The 22,826-nt window shown below is 38.6% G+C and overlaps 3 protein-coding genes across 4 annotated transcripts in view; 2 read left to right on the forward strand and 1 right to left on the reverse strand.

Annotated features, from left to right (window-relative positions):
* LOC122058089 (protein MRG1-like) overlaps nucleotides 1-2,022 on the forward strand; it is a 31,600-nt gene extending 29,578 nt beyond the window's left edge. For both annotated transcript variants that reach the window (XM_042620549.1, XM_042620548.1), the window contains 2 exons: nucleotides 1,424-1,542; nucleotides 1,681-2,022. In XM_042620549.1, the coding sequence (XP_042476483.1) occupies nucleotides 1,424-1,511 (88 nt within the window). In that variant the 3' untranslated portion in view covers nucleotides 1,512-1,542; nucleotides 1,681-2,022. The remainder of the gene's footprint in view (nucleotides 1-1,423; nucleotides 1,543-1,680) is intronic.
* A 1,590-nt stretch (nucleotides 2,023-3,612) lies between these two features.
* Nucleotides 3,613-18,304, reverse strand: LOC122057117 (protein unc-50 homolog). The gene is made up of 10 exons (XM_042619119.1): nucleotides 17,988-18,304; nucleotides 14,841-14,908; nucleotides 14,034-14,059; nucleotides 9,815-9,905; nucleotides 9,165-9,260; nucleotides 5,863-5,931; nucleotides 4,665-4,723; nucleotides 4,459-4,581; nucleotides 4,062-4,133; nucleotides 3,613-3,982 (listed from the first exon to the last, which is right to left on the reverse strand). The coding sequence occupies exons 1-10, from the start codon at nucleotides 18,072-18,074 to the stop codon at nucleotides 3,927-3,929; spliced, it is 747 nt and encodes a 248-aa protein (XP_042475053.1). The 5' UTR covers nucleotides 18,075-18,304; the 3' UTR covers nucleotides 3,613-3,926.
* A 608-nt stretch (nucleotides 18,305-18,912) lies between these two features.
* LOC122057490 (probable cadmium/zinc-transporting ATPase HMA1, chloroplastic) overlaps nucleotides 18,913-22,826 on the forward strand; it is a 7,594-nt gene continuing 3,680 nt past the window's right edge. The window contains exons 1-3 of the mRNA XM_042619607.1: nucleotides 18,913-19,851; nucleotides 22,063-22,213; nucleotides 22,301-22,485. Of these exons, the coding sequence (XP_042475541.1) occupies nucleotides 19,354-19,851; nucleotides 22,063-22,213; nucleotides 22,301-22,485 (834 nt within the window). The 5' untranslated portion in view covers nucleotides 18,913-19,353. The remainder of the gene's footprint in view (nucleotides 19,852-22,062; nucleotides 22,214-22,300; nucleotides 22,486-22,826) is intronic.

Here is a 22,826-nt window from a genome sequence, read left to right on the forward strand (position 1 = left end):
CAAATATTTGTTCGTTCTGGTGTTGACCTGGACTAAAACAGGATCTGAATTTTTCCCAAAATGTCTCAAGCTGGTCAACATGTTGCAATATTTGAGAACTGGGCTAACACTTTGATATTATCATACTTATCTACAGATTTCTTTTTTTTTAATGATTTCGTCACACCAGACTCTTCTGGACCTAAAGTAGAAAAGTTAAGGAAAAAGGGCAGGGGGAGTTGAAGAGTAGGGACTCATTAAAGGCCTGTTTCTTTTCCATGGGTCAAACCTCTCTCTTCTCTATCATTCAAAGCCTAACCCTGAAACGGAAAAAAATAGTTTCATTCTTTGCTTCAAGGACAGAGACACACATGATAAATTAAATCATTTGTAGCGTCTAAGTACAATGTTATCATTTGAGCGGAAAAATGGTTACAGTGTATTAACATGTATTCTGTCCAAGTTAATATATTACTAACTAAATTGGGCAACCGACAACCACCCGATCTAACCTCACATATTAACTTACTGCCTCTACCCAAATTGAAATCGACCAAAATAGAAAACAAATAGAACCAGCGGGGCTTGAAGCTCTTAGTGGAAGTCAGTATAGTATTAGGAGTTTAGGACCCCTTATGGATGGGTATTTCATGATTTAGGACATCCTAGGGTGTCAAAGTTCTAGAGCTGTACTACTAGGATTAGGTGGCGGGAAAAGTGTTGAGATTAATTAGGGGTAAAAACTGGGCAGATGTTCTAGTCTGATATTGATCTGGGAAAACAGCAAATAGGACAAAAGAGACGACCTCACATTCTCACAGATACTACGAGGTAATGCCATAGCCAAACTTTTGGCTTGCTGATCCTATACTCCTTCCCAGGAGTCTATGAATCTACATGCAGTATGTGTGGCTGGTAGCAAACCCCAAATCCTTGATTGCATGAACCAAAGCCTTGGTTATGCTGATTTGTTTGGACATCTCCAAATAGCGTATTTCATACAGTGTAACAGTACTTACAACCAGAAATATAAACACCTTCGCCTTTTGTATTAATTCTGATTTGCTTTTCACTAGCGTGTCTTAACTTATCAAACTCCGTTGCTAGCGCACATACTCCCTCCAAGTCAGATCTTTTCAGGAATTGTTTAGTGAAAATGGAGAACTTGGAACAATTTGAATAAGAAGCTTCCTGGGGAGTAGGTCTAACCTGTAAGAAATATATTGTGAAAGCATTCGCGTACTCCTCTGATAGGTACAAAGAACTACAGAGAGAAATAAAAAGAGTATCAAATTAATTTGATATTATTTTGCATTGTGGATTTTCCTGATGAAATTTTGAAATATGAAAGTGGTGGGGTTAATACCAAAAAACTGCTTTTGTGATATGGTTGATAGAATTTTTTTTTTTTTTTTCATGTAGGATTGTTTATCTTGTTGTGCAGGTTCATGCAGAAGAATCAGAGCACCTTCTTCCTTTCTACATATGACAGCTCCAAAGGTTTTGAAGGAAGTTCTGGTGAACAAGATTAAGCTTCAAGATGCTGCGATTAACCATGTATAGGTACCACCATCAAATTTCAAGGGCATTGAAACAGCTTTGATGGACATATTCGCATTTATCTGTTTGTTTTTGGGAATTCCGGTGGAGGTTGGTGCATTTTCTGATGTGGATTCACTGTAATTAATTGTATTTTTGCAGTGATTAAAGATATACTTGGCAGAGCAGCCAAGGTTCATCCATGCAACTGCTGAGACTTGTCATGTTTGTGCTGCCAATGGTTGAACTTCAAGCTATCCCTGAAGTTCTAGTGGTGCTTAGCTAACAGATTTCAGAACATGCTCCAAAAATACCACCCAATAGTCATTGATAATAAACTTTGTACAGCATTAACTGTTGAACATAATAACAATGGTAGAAATTGGCTTTGCATATGAGCATTCAGATTATTCCATATGGTAGAAATAGGCAGTGTTTTTGGTCAAAAGCCATCCTCTTAAGATTGGAGTAGGTAATGCAGGTGCATGATTACAGTTCTGGTTTTGGGTCTATTTTCTGGTTCACAATACCACAACTGAGTCCATGGTTTAAGTTTTGGTTCAGAAGATTATTCCTTTTATTTTAATATTGTGGGTTGTTATGTCAAGTTAGGATGAGTCCAGTGCTATTTTAAGTTATTTTCTTATTTTATTAAGAGTTGTAATGGCATTAGGATTTCTTCTTTTTCCTTTTTTTTGTAAGCCCAAGGAGAGTTGAACTTGTGACTTCTTAAATCATGAGGTCTTGGTCCATGCCAACTGAGTTACACCCTGGGGGTCTGAGGATGTCTTCAAAGCAGATGTTGACTGTGTTATATGAGTTCCATTTTGGGACTCCTCCAAAGCACCTGCATATGGTGGATTTTCTTCAATTAAATGTGTTATTTTTTTATCATGTTATTCAGTTAGGACCGATTGGAAGTCGAGTCCTATTTTATTTAGTTTTATAGCAATTTTATAGGAGGATTGATTTATTTTGAATTGAGGTTGTTGCCTCTCTCTCCCTCTCTCTCCAAGTTATTGGTTACAGTCTCAGAACAACTGACCTTCACTTTCTCCTTTCTTCATTCTCTTATGCCCGTCACTTGCAGATCCATCAATCGCTCTGCATAAGTTGGCAGTTGTAATTATCTGTAAATCACTTATACACTAATTTATGTTTTAATGTACTGCATCCCTATATATTTTGCCAATATAAGTTTCCAAGGTTTAATTTGCATTAACTTGGAGAATTATTAAGAGTATTTTCCAACTAATGCTTTGTCGACCGTCTCTCATCAAAGAGTTTTCCCTTTTCCAATTCTTAAAATGGTTACATTATAATTTTTTTTTTAATGTATATATTTGTCAACGGGTCTGAGTTTCACACCGAGAACACTTGAACTATTATTATTAAAAAGGAAAAAAAGTGGCAAAATTTTTGCTAGATATTCAAAGGGAAAAGGTTGGGTATGCCGCCGATGTCAAGAATGTTAGGACCAATTGTGTCCATCTCTCTTTCCCCTTTTTCTGAAATAATCTCATATCCTTGTTGAATGATATTCAATCATGTAATCCTATTGGTGCTATCCACTATCAGACTTGATATCTCCAGCATATCTATCCCTCTCCCTCCTTCAAAATATGGAACCAAATTTTGATAAATGGTTCATATTTCTAAAATGTGAAAACCTGGTGATTAGATTCTCATGTCATAAACTCTCATACCCTATTGTAGGGGTAAACCCCCCCTCCCTCCCCTTAATCCAATCAGATGTTGTACACCAAAAAACAAATTTTCCAATCATCAGGACCGATGGCAGTGGCAAGGAATGCCTGATTCACCATAGCTGAAGGAGAACTTGGCCCTCTCAAAAATTCTTAATTCGTTCAATTGGCTGAAACAAATTAAAAACATGTATGCCCATGCCATTGCCATTCATGGGAAAGCTCATAGAAATTCTTAATTCTGTTTAATTGCGAAGTTTAATAGTCTTTGATGTACCATGTTTCCAGTGTTAGATTTAAACACAGAAATGTGCAAACGTTCCAAAATAAGGGCAACCCTGCATCTCAGAACACAACATTGATATTCTGCATTTCCTACCAAATCTGATTTAAAATGAAGTTTAATGCCTTGCTCTCTTTCCTCTTTTTCTTTGGGGGAGGGGTAAATCATACAATTCTTGTCCTTCATATCTACTATTATGCTACATTGTCTACAATGTCCCTCAATCTCTAATTGATCCAAATATAAAGTAACAATTAGGGTTATGAGAAATTTTCATTTGGTACTTTCCTCTTTACATGTAAAAGAATCATCAAAATTCCCATCAAAGCAAACCAATTCCATACTCCCTCTGTTCAAATTCGCGTCTGTCAGCTGTCTCTGACAATATGCTTTGTTGGGTCACCACTGATATCAAGTTATTAGCCAAAATAGATGCTCATAACATATCTTGTCGGGTTGAAACCACCGAGAATCACTGCAAAGCAAGAAATAGGTTGATTATCTGTTGCCTCATGTTGCTGAACAAAATCAAATTCGATAGTACATGTACTTACGGAGAGGAGAAAGGATAATGATAAGACTAATCGGGTACAAGAAGAAGGTAGTTTTCTCCAAAAAGGGTAGTACTGCAGTGAATGTAACAAAGCATAATCAGAGTTTTATATATTACTCTCATCAATTAAAATTAATTAAACAAGAAATGCATTAGCAAAATATGGAAGGAAGGTGCAATTCTCTTTAGCCAGACCCACCGTTCAGTGGTTCTGATAAATGGAATCCCTTCAGCAATCACCCATCTAAACTGATGACTTTTGGTGTCTACTAGATAGGTGATTGCAAGAAGTGGTGCAACCCCAACAAATGCTGTGTACAGCTGACAGAAAATGTCCTCCCATTTCAACCCATTATTTCCCCCTAAATGTATAAATAAACCTCATAGGATTTGCTTACCATCATATCCTAAAAAGTTGAGGTAGTGGTAATAAGAGACTGCTGCCATGAAAAGCAAATTTGATAGCAACACCGGGAAGAAACCATGTGCAACCAAGAGAGGTGACAAAAAATACTGGATCACTGGCACAACCAAAAGTTCATTAACATCCTGGAACAAATAATTATTTGAATTTTTCTCACAGTAACCACAAATTAACAATTACCATAAAGCATGACGAACAGTGGGAAGAAAGAGTTGCAGTGCACATCAAACGCATACAACCTTCACAGAATAGAAACAGGGTGAGGCGGGGAGTCAGCAAATAACAATCAATGTTTCAATATTAATTCTCAAAAAGCCTAAAATAAGGAAACTGTTGAATCCAATTTTACAAACACATTAAGATCCATCCTACTAAGAGTTGCAGGGCGATGGTGGTGACCCAAAAATAAGAGCAGTAAAATTGAAAGCTTTTACCAGCACAGGAAACTATGAGAATAGCAATCTTTTACCCACCCAAAAAGAAAAAGTAGAGTTCCTTTCTAGGATGAGTTTGACAAGTAGAATAGAATTACAGATCAATTAGGTCTATTTGCATGCAGAACTGGATAGCAATAGATCAAACAAGATGTGATGTCCATACAAAGATAACTTCAGTATAGAAATTCAACAACCACTGTCTTTGCCACAACACACCCATTGAGGTTGTTATACATCTCTCCATGGGGCATATATTGTTCCCACTAATGTCGTTTATGCCTTCACCCTTCAAAACACAGACATGCAAATCTGAAGTTTCATAAGATGTTAATCCTATTTCAAAAGCTCAAATCAACCCAAAAAAGCCTTATCACAACTCAGATAAATGGATCTTGTTTCCCATTCAACTGTTAAAAAACCATGTTTTTGTCAAATACAAAGCAAATCATCTCCTTCTTCCCAAGTCATTTTTGGCCTAACCTTTGGTCTCTATTAATCCTATTTCTTTGATTCAATTAATATGAACTAAACCTATATTTTGAAAGTAAAACCCAATGCATTCCATCCAACTCTAAATAATTTGGTAGTAATGATCATAAGAATTCTTTTTCATCAACATTTTCTGCATGGAAAGGAAAGAATATCATATAAATGAATAACATGATAAAACAAAAATAAGACCACTTGACCAGTAATGACTCAACTGAACCAACTGCTTAGAGTCAAGCCAGTTTTGATGTTCAAACAGTGCAGCTAAAGGCTTTAATGCCAGCTGCCATTATGGAGTGTATAAGCATATGTTAAGCTGTGTGAAAAATAAGGTAAATAAATTTCATATTTCTGAAGAATAAGAAACAACCATCACCATTCGGTCAAAATTCAGTTAAGCTGCTGTAACTAGCATATTTTCCAACAGAAGAAAGTAAAGTTCCATGACTTGCCATTCAACCCGCTGCTCAACAGCATGACTGCTGGCGACCTCCTCACGAAGATAAGTATTTGTCAGGAACCTGCAGGCGCATGGAGGGTTCTATTAAAATAACTCAAAAGTGCTGAGACTCAATAGGATCTTCACAAATAAATGAAATATCTAAAGTTCATTGTCATTGGTAGTTCTTAGTGTTTCTCTCTCGTTTAGAGAATATAAAATACACCTACTCTCTTCTATATAATCTAAAGTGCCCTAACCTATTATTTGTTACACGCATACATGCATAATATACTCAGTTCTGTTGTAAATACACATTATTTCATACACATCTCTCTTTAGTATGCCTACTTAAGTGATTTTGCATTATTGAGGGCGTTGAGAAACCTACCCAATTCCGTGTATATATGTTTGGTTAAACACTTGGTTGATTATTATTATTATTATTACTATAGTTATAGGTATTTATATTGTTATTGTGTTTTGATTGTATTGGTATTGTTATTATCAGGGCAAAACATTTATAATGGGCCACTTCAATATGCGGCCCAAATAGCTGCGACATTGCAGATTAGGTGCAACCCAAATTTTGTAGATAGACCCAAGGATTCGTTAGAAATTTAGATCGAAATGTCTAAATTTCGGTTACAATGAGGGTAGAAATGATGAGTAGCAAAATTTACCGAAATTTCACCAAAATGTTAGGTTTTTGCAAGGGTCAAAATCCCATTGAAATCCAAAATTTCTAACATTGCCTGAAGACCCCCTGCTCACATGTCAAATTTCAGCCCAAACAGAGTTTGGCAAGTAGCAAAATAGAGCTTTCAAAATTCAGGATTATGTAAGAGTACACAATAGTGGTTGGAGTACTATAGGTGCGTATGGACGTACAAGGGGATGCATGCCACATCATCATTCCACATGTGGATAATCCAGACCATGAATTCTCCATCCAAAGGTCAGAATTGCCACATCATCCCAAATGGGACGCCATTGATAAGCATATCAAAGCCGACTTACCATTGTTATGGTTGTTCTTTTTATTATTTTTATTGATAATGATGATGATGAAGATGATCCGCAAAAACTTATACAGCAAATAGAATACAAGGCAATAAAGAAGGGGAAAGGTTGGCGGGTGGCTTTGCCTATTTCTACCAAGTGGCATGTCAGGTGGAGCTGACATAGTGGATAGACATACTAACCGCTCACATGTCCAATTTCAACCTAAATGGAGATTTCCAAGTGACAAAACAAAGCAATGAAAATCTTGGACTACCAAAAGGGTATGTGGACCACAAGGGAGTGCATGGACTTAGGTGGGTGAAATTGAGGTTGAAATTTAACATGTGGCCAATCCAGACCAACCCCAAGACATCCAATGGTTGTAATTGCCACATCATCATTCCACGTGGCACAATTAGATGAGCCACCCAACAAACCTTTTACCAAGAAAAACAACAAATATATGTATTTATGACAAAGATGATCACCAAGTCCCCTGATGTTAACATCATCAATACAAATGCCCCATTCACCAAGTACAAGCATGCGCCTAGCAGATTCTTCCTCCTTGTGGCTTAGGTAATTGACTTGTTAAGGATAGACTCCAAGCAAAAAAGGCAACCCAGTAGAGGAGCAAGGCACCTCCAAATAATAGCCAGTCACAAATATCGGAATCCTTTCTAGAGAAAGTCATAACATGCTTTCACTGAGAACTGACCGAATGCCATCTTTTTATCTCCTATCACATGACATCACATCAATATAAATGGTTTGCAAACTCAAGATGGCTTGCATGCTGGTCAATCTCAAAATCAAGTAAAGCTCTTCTGAACACCAGTACACAGGCAACAATTAAGCACTTAAGGTATTAGCTGCTTCAAATACCTGGCTAGCCATAATCCCTTTGGTTACAAACAATGTACAACCGTGGGTAAATTTCAGAAATATACCATCTTCTCATAATTCATCTTCTCAAAACTGAATGCCTGAGCCCTCACCAACATTAAAGACCCATCGGACATGAATTGACCTAATATTTAATCATGTTCTTTCAAAAACACATGGAGTAGACCCTGTTGTGTTTTCAGTGTCCCGGTAGGGGTGCAAGTTTGGCCCTAACGGTCTGAACCCACCCTTGGCCCACCCTGATCCAAAACAAGTGCCGACCCAAAATTTTTGGCCTTGAGGGCCAGCCCTACCCTAAAATTTCTGACCCCGAGTTAGGGTTAGGGCGGGTAAGGGTTGATGTCTTTGGCCCGCCCTGAACCCAACCCTGATTTTTTTACCCTGGTTTTGGCCCAACCCGGCCTTGATTTTTGCCCTTAATGTCGACCCTGGTTGTGTCCTTGATGTTAACCTTGAATTTAACCTAATTTTATATATTGTTTGACATTGAATCATTGACACCTCAAAACTCCTAATATATCTTCTCACCGATCTCAAATTGTTTGCCTTATTAGGATGATCTCTTTGTTTATCATGACAAATAATTGAAATTTTTTGGATTCTTTGCTTTCTTAGGATGATCTCCTCTTTGTTTACCATAATAGTTGGAGTTATTTGTATTGTTTGAATGTTTACTTTTGGATGATCTCCTCATGACAAGTAATTTGTAACTTTGTATATGTTATCTCCTTTTTATTATGAATCTTTTTTATTTTTAAGTTATTTCATATTTTGCAAGGTCAGAGGGTCAGGGTTAAGGTATAACCAGCCCTTGATGGCAAACCAAGGTCAGGGTCAGTGTCAATCAGGGTCAGGGTCAGGGTCAGGGTTAGGGTCATCCCTGCCCGACCTGAAAAATCAGGGCCAATCAGGGTAGATAAGGGATGGGCTGCACCCTAAAGGGTAGGGCCAGGGTTGAAGTTTTGAAGCCCTGAGTTAGGGTCAGGGCGGGTTTGGGCCTAGTTAAGGGGACTTAGGGTTGGGCTAGGGTTTTAAGAAACCTAACCCAACCCGGCCTTGTTGCACCCCTAACTACAGGTGATCCTAAGATTCAGCATTTTTGCATGAAATAGCCACCCTCATACTCGAACCCAATTATGCATGTTGGCATTTTTGAGTTTTCAACATTGCACTGGAGGGTAGCCCCCAAGCTAAGCAAAAATAAATCCACTGATGTGGTTAAGTTCTGTTTGGAAGAGAATCAATCTTAAGTATAATTACCTAGAAAAGAAATTAAAAGCATCCAACACAAAATAGATGGGCAAAAACAGAGCCATACAGAAGAAAAGTAGTTCAAATCATTCATTTCAGATATTTGATAATAGAAAAAATATACAAATGTATATCTTGACAGCTAAGCCTTACCAACAACATGTTGCCAGTAGCATTCCAGCTATGAAGAAATGAAAAAACAGGACTGATGTAACTGTGAAAACAGCATGAGCCACACTATGATCATACCTGAAATAAATGTAAGCAAAAGCCGAATCACGATTAACATGGGCAAGTGGCAATCATTTTTATGTAAATGAAAGAAGGCAACATATGCAAATTATATCCATTTTCACAAAAAGAATTGAGCCAAGGTTGGAACAAGAAGAGTTTGGAAATGGGTTTAGAATGGTTTCCAGAATTTAACATGCTGTGAGAATCATTTTGCAGATGATTCTTCATGTCATAACTCTTGCTTTCAAGAGTCCTTAGGTGAGAAAAATCTTGGAGATTTTCCACTGGACTAAACTTAAAAACTAAGATGGAATATATATTTAGGAAAGGGGCTCAGTTCAAAACCACAGCTTAGCTTCCTCCTTGGATGAGTTCTTTCTATCTTTTTTAAGAGATATAGTGATAGAACTTCAAATCCTTCAAGTCATATTTTTCATGACAAATTAGTTTCCATTATTTTCTAAGAAAATTATGGCAGTTTAATACATGTTAGATATACTGGACGGATAGACAGTATTCACCTCTACCTTGGATACATCCTATGAGTTTCAAGTATAAGAGGAACTTACGCTACACAATAAGCTGAAGTTGCAACTACCAAGAGTAGACAACATATTACAACAAAAGCAGGATCATCTCGTGCCCACTGGTTCTTGGTTTCTGAAATCAACAACCAAGAAAGTCCAAAACATCAAACAATTATTGAAAGAGAGACAGTTGTTTTCTATTTCAAATTTTCTAGCAGATGCACATCAGCACATACACTAAGAAGCAGCACTGTAAACCATGGTTGGAAAACCAGCTTTTTTGTGACTCAACTCTTCCCACCCAAAAAAAAAAAAATGACTTTGGCGAGTCATGGAAGAGTCAAGAAATTGTATTTATTAAATATAAATAAATGAAAGAAAAGGAGTCTAGTAATGGTGAAGGAGAATTTTATATTTATCAGAATAGATTAACAAGGTGAGTTGTAAATGTGGCCTGGAGCTCCACTTGCAGAATGGCCCACCCAAAAACAAAAACAGCTCTAGATCTGAGATATTGTCATCATTTTTTTTTTTGGTCACAGGAGTTCTATAGATTTCCCTTTGTTCAAGCAGTTGTTGAAGAAAAAAACGCAAAGTGGCATTAATGTTTTAGATCATGGAGAAGTTCTTCAGTGATTGCAGCAGACATGGTTTGATCTTTCTTTGTTATATCATAGAGGAGACAAATTATGAAGGATAAAACAAATCCTAGAGGAAAAAAATAAAGGTGGAAGAAAAGAAGGGAACATGAAAGCTTCCCAAATTATTAGTTGGTTTGTTGTGGGGCAGTATTTTAGTTCAGCACTGTTATTCAAGTCTGTTTCTGTTTTTACTTTTTGTGCATGCTCCTTGTTTTTTTCATCTTTTTTCCTTGTGGTGCTTGGTTTTTCTCCCCCACCCCCCAGCTGAGCAACAATAGATTTTATTTGGAGAAAAGAGAGCAGTAAAACAAATGGAGAGCACCCAAATCCTAGCCCAAGTCCCAAAAGGAAAAGAAACAATGTTGAACCACAGATGGGACCAGACTTCACACCAAAGCAGACATCATGATGAGCAAGTAAGAATTCCAACCCCTAACAAAAACAAAACCATCAGAACCAATAACTAAAGTTGATCCATCGGAGAGAAAAAACCCTAAAAGATTGCGAGAACCTCAAAACAGTGCCGTCACTTGAGCCAGGCTACTCCCCCCTCCCCATCCTTTCTTCTTCTTCTTCTTCTTCTTCTTCTCTCGTCCTCTCCCTCTCCCTCTCCCTCTCCCTCTCCCTCTCCCTCTCCCTCTCCCCTCATCCTCTGCTCTCCTTTCCTTCTTCTTCACGATCTTCCTCTGAACCTTTCCTTCTTCTTCTTCTTCTTCTTCCTCTTCTTCTTCTTCTTCTTCTTTTCCGGTCTTGCACGTCTGGGAAGTAGTGATCCACCCCTCGCCATCTCCCCATTCTCTCCCTCCCGCCTTGACTTAGATCTGGTGTTGGTCTTGCCAGGATCCTCCCTGATGGTCTCGTTGGCCCCCTCTTCTGCCGGCGTCCTCTGGGCTTGCCTCTGCTACTCCTCGATTCGTTGGCTTCCTCTTCCGCCGACGTCCTCTGGGACTGCCACTGCTTTGAGGGTATTGCTTTGTTGCCGTCTATTGCTGCTCCGGCCTGCTCCTAGTCCTTCATTGGCTCCTCTCCCCCCTCTCCGCCGATGCTCGCTAGGCATGTGGCTGCTCATCCTAGAGTCGCCGCACTGTTAGAGTGTCTTTGTGCCGCTGACTCGCCATGCTCTTCCGGATCCTTGGTAGACCTTTCTCCACGTCTCTGGTCGAATCATTTGTGTCATCTCTTGGCATGCTCGGTCGACAGCAACTCGCCGATGCCCTCAGTAAGGCCGGTGCCCTCTTCACGGCTGTCTCTTCCGCGAGGCCAGCTTCCCTCTTGGCCGTGGCCCTCCGCAAGGCCCGCACTCCGCCGCCATGCCAGACTTTTCTTCTGGCACTTCAATTCTCGTCTTGACGGGGGAAAGCTGAAGTGATGAGACCTGCTGGTAGGGTTTGGTGGAACCCTACCTCATTTTTCCCCGTTTGCCCCTCCTCTTTTGGGCTTCTGGGTTCTTGTTCAGCCCATGTGGGCTTTTGATTTTGATTGGGCTTTTGGCACTTTTTACTTTGCCCATGTGGACTTCATGTTGTATTAGACATGTCTCAAATGACATGTCTTCCACTCCTCAAGCCCACTGGGCCTTGGATGCTGTCTTTTTTGGACTTTGGTAACCCTTATAGGGTTTGTAATCTCCCTTAGTGGATATATTCTCTCTCCCCCTTCTTTTAATGCATTTATAAATTCACCCAAAAAGAAAAAAGTTGATCCATGGGTACTTATCAAGCTATCACCAAAGGAATCCCAACCAACTCAAAAAAACAACTGAGAACTTAAAAAAGAAGCTAAATGTACCTGCATCAAAGTCCCACCACCTCCAGACTTTTGTTATTACTTGGCTTTATTTTATATTTATATTTCCAGTATGCTTTCAAATTTTTAAACAAATTTGGTCATTTATCAAACAAAAAAGAGGTGTTTGAAGAACATAAGTGTATTGTGGAGTCTCTTTTGGAATTTTACATGGCTCTACCCTTCTACAAGAGTTGCTTAAGTTCCATTTTTTGATGTTATGATACTTAAGGAGGGACTGTCTACCTAAATACCCTCCCAGAACCCCGCACTTAAGCAGGGGTCGTTGCTTGGAGCAATGGCAAAGGGCTCTTTCCTCCTGCGCAGTGGTGCGGGTTCAAGTCCTGGGAACTAGCCTCTTCGTAAAGGGGGTAAAGCTGTCTACCTATATATCCTCCCAGAACCCTGCTTAAGTGCGGGAAGCCTTTGTGCACTGGGTAACGGCCTTTTTATGATACTTAAGCAGGGACACATACTAAGCACACCCCGCTACACTGACTTGGACAGATGCTATGACAAATTTCAACTTGATAAGCGAAAACCTAATTCAAAAGAGGTGGGGTTTCAAATGAAAACACAAAACATAAAAGTATTTTTCTGATTAAGCAAAAACTTCCAAAATCAAATAATCTAAAACAGAAGATAACTGATAAAATGAAATATAAACCAGCAACTGAAAAATCCAGTTTAAATAATTTCTATCCCATCAGGGAAAAAAAATGAAGAAAGTTTGATTGAGGTTCAAATATGTGCAACAGAGACCACAAATGCACCAATGAGAGGGGGAGATTTGGTGCAAATTCATGGTGGTAAAAGGGCAAGGAGAAGGGTGATACGACCTACTTGAAGTGGTGCCAGGGGTTAACTACTATGGATTTAAATAAGTGTGTTTCAGAGCAACTTGGACCAGGACAGGAGAAAATCAGGCTTAAATTTGAACTCCATGGATCAGGTTTCATTCTGGGACCTATTCAAAATTCATTGATTGCCCAACCCAGCTCAGGCAGCCCAAGTGTTACCTAGTGGAATGGTGAAACAGGATTCACGCAGATGACCCTAACTAGTCAAGATAAAGCTTAGAAGAGTTGAACTGAGGTTTTAGTCATATCCATGCATCTGACAACAAACTAGGAAGTCAAGGCTGATTAAGGTTAGCTATTGCCAAAATAAGTTTCACCGGGAGCAACACTGCAGCAGGATGCATAAATTAATAAGTCGTGTTTGCTACGTAATTTGCTCTCCTCATTACATATGCAATAAACAAAAAGGAAATATTAAGTACAAGTACAAGTTATAGATAAATATATTAGTAATAATCAGTAAATTATCCCTTTTTCTTATATATAAAATCTCAAATTTGAAGCGTTTACATAGTTTTTGCACAGGAAAGAAAAGAACTTCTGTAACATTTAGCTAATCAGGTGTCAATGGCAAGTACTGATGAAACTCCTAGTACGTTCCAAGAATATGATGAATCTAGAAACTATTACCTCAGTACAAGTCTGACATAGGCAATACATATTACCAACATATAAAAACAACTTAAAATAACAAAAAGATCGTGATGATAACAGAATTATATTGTACTGGGTAGGGAATTTCCTTGCTACTTCTGCAGTTACAAACTTTGTATACTGATCAAATTTTCAGTGGAAAAAAAATGTTCATATAGAATCATTTGGCATCTGAAAGTTGCATTCAGAAGATATAGACTTACAACCATAGCAGAAGGATTAGGATGGAAACAGTACATGCATCAGCATACACCAAGAAAGTTTCATCAAGACCAACCAAATCAAACTAACAAATGATTGATGGATGGCAGGCAGACTTACGCTTATGGAACTTAGTGTGCTGATAGCTGTATTCCATTGTTCAGTTTCACATGCAAAAGTGACAAACAAGATAATCAGAAAATTATTAGATAAACACTTGCAATATCTCTTCAAATATAACTTCCCAACACTTGCGTATCAACATCTCTGATTTCTATATATTTTGTATAATTTTTACATTAGGTGCCTTGCTGGACAGTAATACATTGTGTGTGTGTTCTTGTTACCCTTTTATTCCTTCTTTCCATAATTAACCTTACCTTTATTCTTAATTCTGCCATGCCCTATATTTTAGTTGGTGCCTAGTCTGCCCTTAATCAATAAATAAGAAATTCCTCCCATCCATTCCCCTATTTAATTACCAAGTTGCCTATTGAAAATTCTGGTCAATTTCCAGATTGCCACTCCCATTATGATTGGCCTATTAGGCACTTGGGTGGACCCATAGCAAATCCAAACAGGGTTTTCAACCCCAGGATCGCAATTGGGGGGAGGGTAAGGGAAGGAGGACAGATTTCGCACACCCACAGTGCAGGAAGTAATTCCTACATGGACATTTGTTTTGCCACATGGCAATGTCTGTTGGATCCTCAAAACTTTGTTGACACGTCCATGCCATCGTTTTCTCATGAGTTAAATTCCTGACCAATTGACTTTCCACTCGTCAATTGACTCATTATTTGCCTAGGGTTGACTTGTTAAGAAGATTATTGCATGAATAAATAATTAACCTAGGAAAAGAAGGTAGATCCATGCGCACAAAAAAAATTAAATAAAATAAAGAAGGAGGAGAAGGTAGATACATACACAACTTTTGGTGAGGTACAGAGATGGAACATTTGCCAGAAAGTGTACTCAATATCCATTTGTTGCCACTGCAATGAAACAGTAAAAGGAACATGAGACAAAGATTAAAACGCCCAATGGAGAGTATCCACGTGAACAAGAAAGAGCAAGAGGAATACAAACTCATTAAGGAATTTAAGTTCCAATACAGTAAAATATAAATACATTTAATTTTAAGCCCCCAAACCTTGAAATAGATGTTATAAATCAGGTACTAGCTATCATTCCGCAAAAAGAGCCAGTATTCACGACAATGGCATAATAACTTACTAAAAAGTACAACCTCCTGCTAGGACACCAAAATGTTTGTCGAAGTTAGCTATTATTATTTTTCCAAAAAAGAGTCAGCTCTTATTATAAAACAAAAACCCCAAAACTGTAATGATTTCAATGCCCCCATATCACCTTATCCTTAAGAAGTTGAACCATTTCCCCTTCGGCCCTCCCCCACCCCTTTTTTATTTTTTTTTTCTAATAAAAAGAAGGGTAGAGAGAACCCCTTCCCCCCCTCTTCTATATGGTCAATTTGGATTGAATTGTAACTTGCAACCTCATGGTTGCGAAAAGCATGTAAATTTAATCCAAGCCAATAATCCAGCTTGAAGTCTAGCTATATGGAGCAGGGCCGGAAAAAAATCGGACAAACACAGTTTCAAGTTGGATTTCTTTTTTCTGACTATCTGCCTAACCTGGACCAAACCCGGATTTCTGACAAGGTACAACGCTCACGTCCAACCCAAATTTACTTCAGCCTACCTATGCCTAATTAGAATGTCTCCATTTTACTCAACAGAGGACTAACATGAAAAGGGAAATCCCAACACAGGGGATGCACAGAGCATTGACATCCTTGACTCTTGCTAGATTTCTCCTCTCATATCAACAAAAGTTCATCCTTCAAAAAGAAAAAAGGGGGAAAAAAAAAAAGAAGAAGAAGAAGAAGAAAAGGATGAACGAAATAAGAAGAGCAATAGAAAGTACAAAAGTAAGCATTCCACGAAATAATTTTAGAATAACCTATTTCTACCCTGCATTCAAGAATCAACCAATCAATATATGGATAATTAACCTACTAGAACTTGATTAAGGTATTTTTTAAGAACAATATGATTCAACAGTTCTGTTATTAGGGTAAATCGCAATTTTATACTGCTAAAGAAAATAGAGAAATGTGAAAACCCTAGCCAACCATCTGTTTCTCCTTTGGTTGTTTGATTGTTTGAATCACAGTTTCACTACAAGCACCCCACCATTAGGAAATCCAAGTTGCGGCATCACTGGTGGTTTCATGTGGCCAAAGAAGGAAGAGCTGCTAACATTAACAGGACCTTCAATGTGAAGCCAAAGTGAATACGTTTGTCAGACTCTCATTTTCTTGTCCTTTATACAGTTACACACGGACACAGTGCACTTTATAAATATTTCAAGTATGTTTATTGTAGAAAACCCCTATGTGTATATATATATTTGTCTAGACCACTAAGCCTTTGTTAATCACGTGAAGGGATGTCAAATTGACCGAACTTGCAATGCCAGATCTGGAAATCGGGCCTTGATTTTGGACAAGAAAATTATTTCTGGATCTGGTTTAAACCAAATCGGACAAAATTGATCAGACAGGTCGGTCAAAATTTTGCCAGCCCTAGATCAAGGGATTGGAAGTGGGAACTGGAAGTTCCAAACAATCTGGGTCCAGATTGACCTGATTGGTCAATTGAAACAGTGGATTGGCTTTTGGGAATCCAGACAAGTATTGGCCGATCCTTAAAGCCTTAATTTTGAAAAATCCCAATACTCTCAGACACCTCATCTAACTTCCCCCCTAAAAAGGCCAAGGACAATGAAAAACCACAAATCCAACAATGTATTCTCAGAGTAGAATGAAGCTACCATAAAATTCCAACTTGAAATTTAGCTGACTGAACAGGGTAAGGAAACAATTAGAACAATCCAAAGAACCTCAAAGTCCCAAAGTCAACAGATAAAGAAAAATTTATGAACCTCAATTACAATTATAACAGTGACCAGTCATCTGTTAAAGTAAACATCAGATCATCTAGCTCCACCAATCCAAGCATCACATAAAATCCATCAAACTCCACGTTATGTATGTTGCTCTGATATCTGATGCTTTTTCCTTTTACAGAAAGTTAATACTGAACAATATATCCTTTCATAAACCAGAGCAGAGCACCCTAAGAGGAGTTTCAATCTAACATGTACTGCAAAAGTAAAGGGGAGGGTTCGATTTTCATTGAGCCTAGTCTAATGGCCCACCATTCTCCAAACAAAGAAACCATCTTGGGAGGCTGAAAATGGAGTCCCACTGTGTTTTCTATATCTAGGATTAATCAGTTCTTCAACTTCTAATGTTGAAAGGGTATTTTTCTATATTAAACACTTTGGTTAAGCATTTGCTGATCTACCACCAGTGCCAGAGCCGTTTCAAATCAGTAATGTTGCATGTCTTTTTAGTTTTTTTTTATTCAATTTCGTTCCATCATCCCCACTATATTGCAAGAGTATAAAATCCTCGCTTCTCCAAACCCTCTTTCCCAAAATTCAATTCAATCTAAACCCAAAACAACTCTAAAAGAGAAAAATGCTCACACATAATTTCGGCCCTACATCGTCTTGAATAACTGAGAATGCCAAAAAATGAGCAGCACACTAATGCAATTGTGCTTAAATCACTTTCTCAGGTTTACCATGATGTCTTACAAACATACTATTTGACTACAGAACCTCGACAGGCACACTTTCTCCAAATCTAATCAATAGCAGAGAGCTAATAGGCCACGTCCCCTCTTCCTACATAACCCTCGGATAACAGGGTTATCCCACATATCCACCACAATGGATTGATGAGCAGATTTTTCTTAGAGATCAATGGCAATAACTGAAGAATCCATTGGAATAAAGAAACATACTGAGTAAGGTCGAATGCCATTTCCTCAATTCAATCCATGCTTTGCATCTCCAAGATCACTACAACATCGTTTGGCCTAAATTTATACTCAAAATATAAATTGTAACTGAGAGACGAAGAAATGATCTAAATGGAACGGAGAGGATCTGCGAAGAAAACGGATAGATGAAAATATAAACCTTAACGATTCTCCTCAGGTACTGAGGGAAAACGGGATTGTGGCGCACGCTGGAGGGGGAACGCCCTTTCGAGACGGTGGGCAGCATGTCTGTCTTCTATCGCCTCTCACCTCCGGCGCCGAGATCTGTCAGCTTCTGCTACTACGGTTAACTCCCCCTCTTTCGATTCCAAATTTCGAATTCTAACTATTGCTAATTTGCTACAGATTCTCTCTCATTCATTTGATTTAGGAAGCGGACGGTGGTGGGCCGGATCGTAAACCAGCTCGCCAAACCTGATTTATTTGGGAGCAGGGTTTAAGAGATCGGGTTCGAGTTTGGGTCGGCATCTCTTTTGGCCAATATTTATCTGATCCCAATCCGGACTGCCTAGGAAGAATTTTTTTTTTCCAGCGCGATAGGTCGGGTGGATATGATTTTGGGGGTTTTTTCTATTCATAACTATGTGGGTAAATGGGTCTTTGATGGTGTAATCCATCATATTTGGGTTTTTACCATAAGAAAAAAAAAAATCCATCATATTTGGTTAGAGTAAGAGGTCTTTTGACTCTCTTTCCTTTACAACAGATTTGGGATTCTATTTTTTTTTTTTTTATATTGGTGATATGTTTGAAACTTAAAAATAACCTTTGCTGAAAGCGGAGGAAATTGTTTACATTTGCCCCTTTCAAACCCTACAGAAGAGGAGCCTCATGCAATAGATTGTTCTTTTTATTCAATTTGATGTTAGATCCAAGCTATAAGCAGTGTTCTCTTAGGATCTCCCACTCTCATTCTAAAGGAATGTGGTGGTGTAAATTTGTTTTTGTTTGTATATTCTTGTATTTTCCATTGTGAACAAGCAGTAATGGACTCTATGGCCCATACCTCATAGTGCATGATACCCGTCATTGTTGAATACTTCCGTAAGACTCATGGTTTGCCCATCTAAGGCTGTGTATCTTTGTATGATTGAATTTCTCTGTAACACAACAGAGTGTCTAACGTGCATCCAATGATCAAAAACATTCACGCACGAAGCTTAAGGCGGTCACGCGCAGATACGCTGGATGCGCGCCAAACAACCTGTTAGGTCACAGATGATCGTAGAATGGGTTTCATGAGTCAAAACTCGTAACTCGCCATTCACAAGGCACAACTCACAAGTCGCAAAACGTCAAAACGCGGGGAGCCGTGACAACCTGACCGGGGGGAGGCTGCGATGAGCACATGGTGTGGATGTTATAACAACATCCGAAACCGAAGACCAGAAGTTTTGGAAATCCATGAGAGTCAGATGCCCTGTCCCACTCTCACTCTGAAGCGAGCTATACATCTTCAGGCCATGGCCTGATTTTACTGCTCTCAAAACCAAAGGGTCGCGACGATGGAAGCCCTTCCGTTTGCAGTAGGAAGCAGAGGATTCCGTACGCTTAATTCCAGAAGGAGAAGAATTGCTTCATACAGTAGTCATTATCCTGTCTATAAACAAATCGATTTTTCTTATCTCCTTCATAAGCCCTTCCATGCCTCGTCCTTACGGTGCCGAACGATCGCCTGTCTTGCTCAAGGCAACGACAATCATCACCACCGCCACCAAGATCACCACCAGCAGCACCATCATCACTCCCACCCTCACCATCACCACCATGATCATCACCAAAGCGAAGTTCCGGTGTTGAACAGGTCGCAGGAGGCGGTTCTTCGCTTTGCTAAGGCAATTGGATGGATTGACTTGGCAAATTTCCTTCGTGAGCATCTGCAGTTGTGCTGCTGTTCGACGGCTATGCTTCTTGTCGCCGCAGCTTGCCCCTACTTGTTCCCCAAGTCAGTGATGAAGCCTGTACAGAACGCCTTCATTGCTGTCGCCTTTCCTCTTGTCGGGGTATGCTTAACGTTTCTACTCCTACATTTTGGCAAGTTGTTGACACAATTTTATTTTCTGGTGAAATACATCCTTTGATGTCTGTGAAATATAACACGCTTTAAAACCAAACAACCAAGAATTTGCTTCGTTCTTGAACTGAATGTCTAATTTATGTGTGTGTATATATATATATATATATATATATAGTTTTGATGTATGTTATTGAAAGTCAGTTAACCAATGAAAGTTTCATTAATAAGTTGAAGGATATACTGTAGTGAGTTTGGAAATTATTCTCGAAGATTGTCATCATTGAGTGCTTTATTCCCACCCCCTCTGTGCTGAAGATGTAATTTTTAATGCACAAGACTAAAGAAGAATCACCTAATATAACCTACACATAGGAATGAATAACGTGGACCGCAGACATTTCCCTTGACAAGGTAGTAAACGAGTTGCATTATCCAAAAAATTACTCAAAGTACTCTATAGACATGGATTTGACTGATGGAAGCAGTTCTTACCTGTTCCTCTACTACTTATGTTTTCCCTGCTAATGAATGATCCTTATTGTTTGAAGACTTACTGAGGTACCTTATACTTACTGTTTCTCATGGTAAGGGGGAAAAAAGGCCCAGACCACCTGCTGTACTATTTGATAAGGTAGTTGATAAGTTATGAGAAGCTCAACATCCAACTGCTTAGGAACCAAGCATGTGGAAGTCCCTTATGGTAGCCCCAATTTCTAATTCTCATGGCTTTGCCAGCAGAATTTGTAAACACAACCAATCTCTCCTCTAATTATTTTTGGAGGTAGCCAATTTTTAACCATGTGCTGGTGATTTGGAGCAGAACACTGTCACACAGTTTTCTAAAACTTGCAGTATTCTCTCTCTCTCTCTCTCTCTCTCTCTCGATTTTTTAGCGCATGGCCCGCACAAAATGTCCTTAGGGTTGAATTTGATGTCATTATATAGGATTTTTTGAGTCATGAACAAGGTTAAATAATTCTCTTACAGGTTGAGTAGCTTAGGCATTATGGTTAGTCAAATCCAATTATGTTTGGCAGTGGGAGTATCTTAATTTATTTCACTGTGCTTATGGCCGTATTGTTTTATTTTCTTATAATGACCTAGAATAGTACCATTTTGCAGCTTCTAGAGCTTCCAGAAGTGTTTTGAGTGTCAACTACTGACAAATAAGAATTGAACTAGTTGTTCATACTAATGCTTTCTATTTTGTGCCTTAACAACGAGCAACTAATGTGCAGTGCTGTTATCTTTTCCTCCCAGTGCTGTACCCCAAACATGCCTTAACTTTACTAATATGCTCCATTTCCGTGTCAAGATTCAATCTTTCTCCTTTACGTCTTTCTGCAAAACCCTAATTTTGGTGAGTTGGGTTTCGACGTGCTGTTCCAACAATCCTACTTGGGTTATCTTAAGAGTTACTAATATGCACCAGTTACAAGCTGGCTGTTTGACCATTGATATCCATCCGCCCAATAATCCAGTGCCTGAATCTCATTGGCTGAAAATGATTTAGTTGTTTTCTCACTATGAGTATCATACAAAATTTTGACTCATGCCTAAATTTCTAGGTATTATTATTCTGTCTGGTTTTATTTATGTATTTCTTTTGATCGAAGTGAATTCAGCCTGATTCATGGTGAAGTTTTAGATTATACATGGCAAGTACCAATCCTGCAGCTATGGGCCCAGTAATCAGCCAACATTGATAGCAGTCTCTAAAAACAGGTGTACAAATCCAGATATTCAATTAATAAGTAAGCGGTAACAACATTGATCAAGTTAGAAAGCCTATTGATTGCTTCCCTCTTGCTATGATATCTTGAGACATGATACTAGATGCTTACATGGTTTTTACAAACTCAAATCATTTCTAGTTCCCTAAGGTTTAGAACTCCTTGTGGTCTGCTTGGCCAGAGGGTCTTGTATGCATATAACCAGATCCAATAAAAAATGGCAATTCAGATTCTTTTCCAATGAAAGACTCTTCAATAAGTCCTGGATTGAATGATAAGATGATACATTAATATTTCGCCTTATCCTCTAATTTTTTTGCTGGCGCATTCTTTCCATAGATAATATATTTGCATGTATATTTGCCATTTTATTATATGTTTAGGCAGTTCACTCTCTCCCATGATTGGATTTGCGCATTTTTTTTTTCTGTATTTTTTAACCACTTGCCATCATACTTGATCAGGTGTCAGCAGCACTTGATGCTCTAATTGATATTACTGCTGGAAAAGTAAATATTCATGTCCTCATGGCTCTTGCTGCCTTCGCATCAGTATTTATGGGGAATGCCTTGGAAGGGGGCTTACTTCTTGCAATGTTTAATCTGGCCCATATTGGTGAACATCTCAAGCTTACTCATCTGAATACAGTTTCATTCAGCCAGAAGATTAAATATTTTGTTGTCTTATGTGGTTTGTATACAGCGGAAGAGTATTTCACCAGTCGCTCAATGATTGATGTTAAAGAGTTGAAGGAGAACCATCCAGATTTTGCTCTTGTACTGGAAGTGGATGGTGATAATGCACCTCATTTCTCAGATTTGACGTACAAAAGAGTTGCTGTGCATGATGTAGAAGTGGGTTCATATGTGTTGGTCAGAGCTGGTGAGGTCTGTTTGTGAAGTTCTAGTTTTTGATAATTGATAATTTGATCATTGCTTCCAGTCGTATGGTCAAAATTGTTGTTAAAATCTAAAAGATGGTACCTAAATGTGAGCTTCGTTCTCTTTAGCATCATTAGGCTGTGTGATTAGAGTGAAGAGAATATGGGGAAGAATTTTGTATTAGGGGGGAAAAGTTATGGTCGAGTTATGGGAAGAATTTTGTACTCACCTGGTAGAAATCTGTTGCCTATGTGAATCCAACTCATTAGGCATTGATGTATTGTGGTCCTTTCTTTTATTCTTTTATATTCTTTTTTACCATTCTTATGTTCTTTTTTTTTTTTTTT

The sequence above is a fragment of the Macadamia integrifolia genome, chromosome 12, assembly GCF_013358625.1.
Source record: "Macadamia integrifolia cultivar HAES 741 chromosome 12, SCU_Mint_v3, whole genome shotgun sequence".
NCBI lineage: Eukaryota > Viridiplantae > Streptophyta > Magnoliopsida > Proteales > Proteaceae > Macadamia > Macadamia integrifolia.

Coding starts and splice junctions, on each gene's coding strand:
- LOC122057117 (XM_042619119.1), bottom strand. CDS start 18,074: ATGCTGCCCACCGTCTCGAAAGGGCGTTCCCCCTCCAGCGTGCGCCAC. Junction 9,261..9,814: donor ACTTCAGCTTATTGTGTAGC/GTAAGTTCCTCT, acceptor CATTTATTTCAG/GTATGATCATAGTGTGGCTC. Junction 3,983..4,061: donor CATTATCCTTTCTCCTCTCC/GTAAGTACATGT, acceptor CTTGCTTTGCAG/TGATTCTCGGTGGTTTCAAC.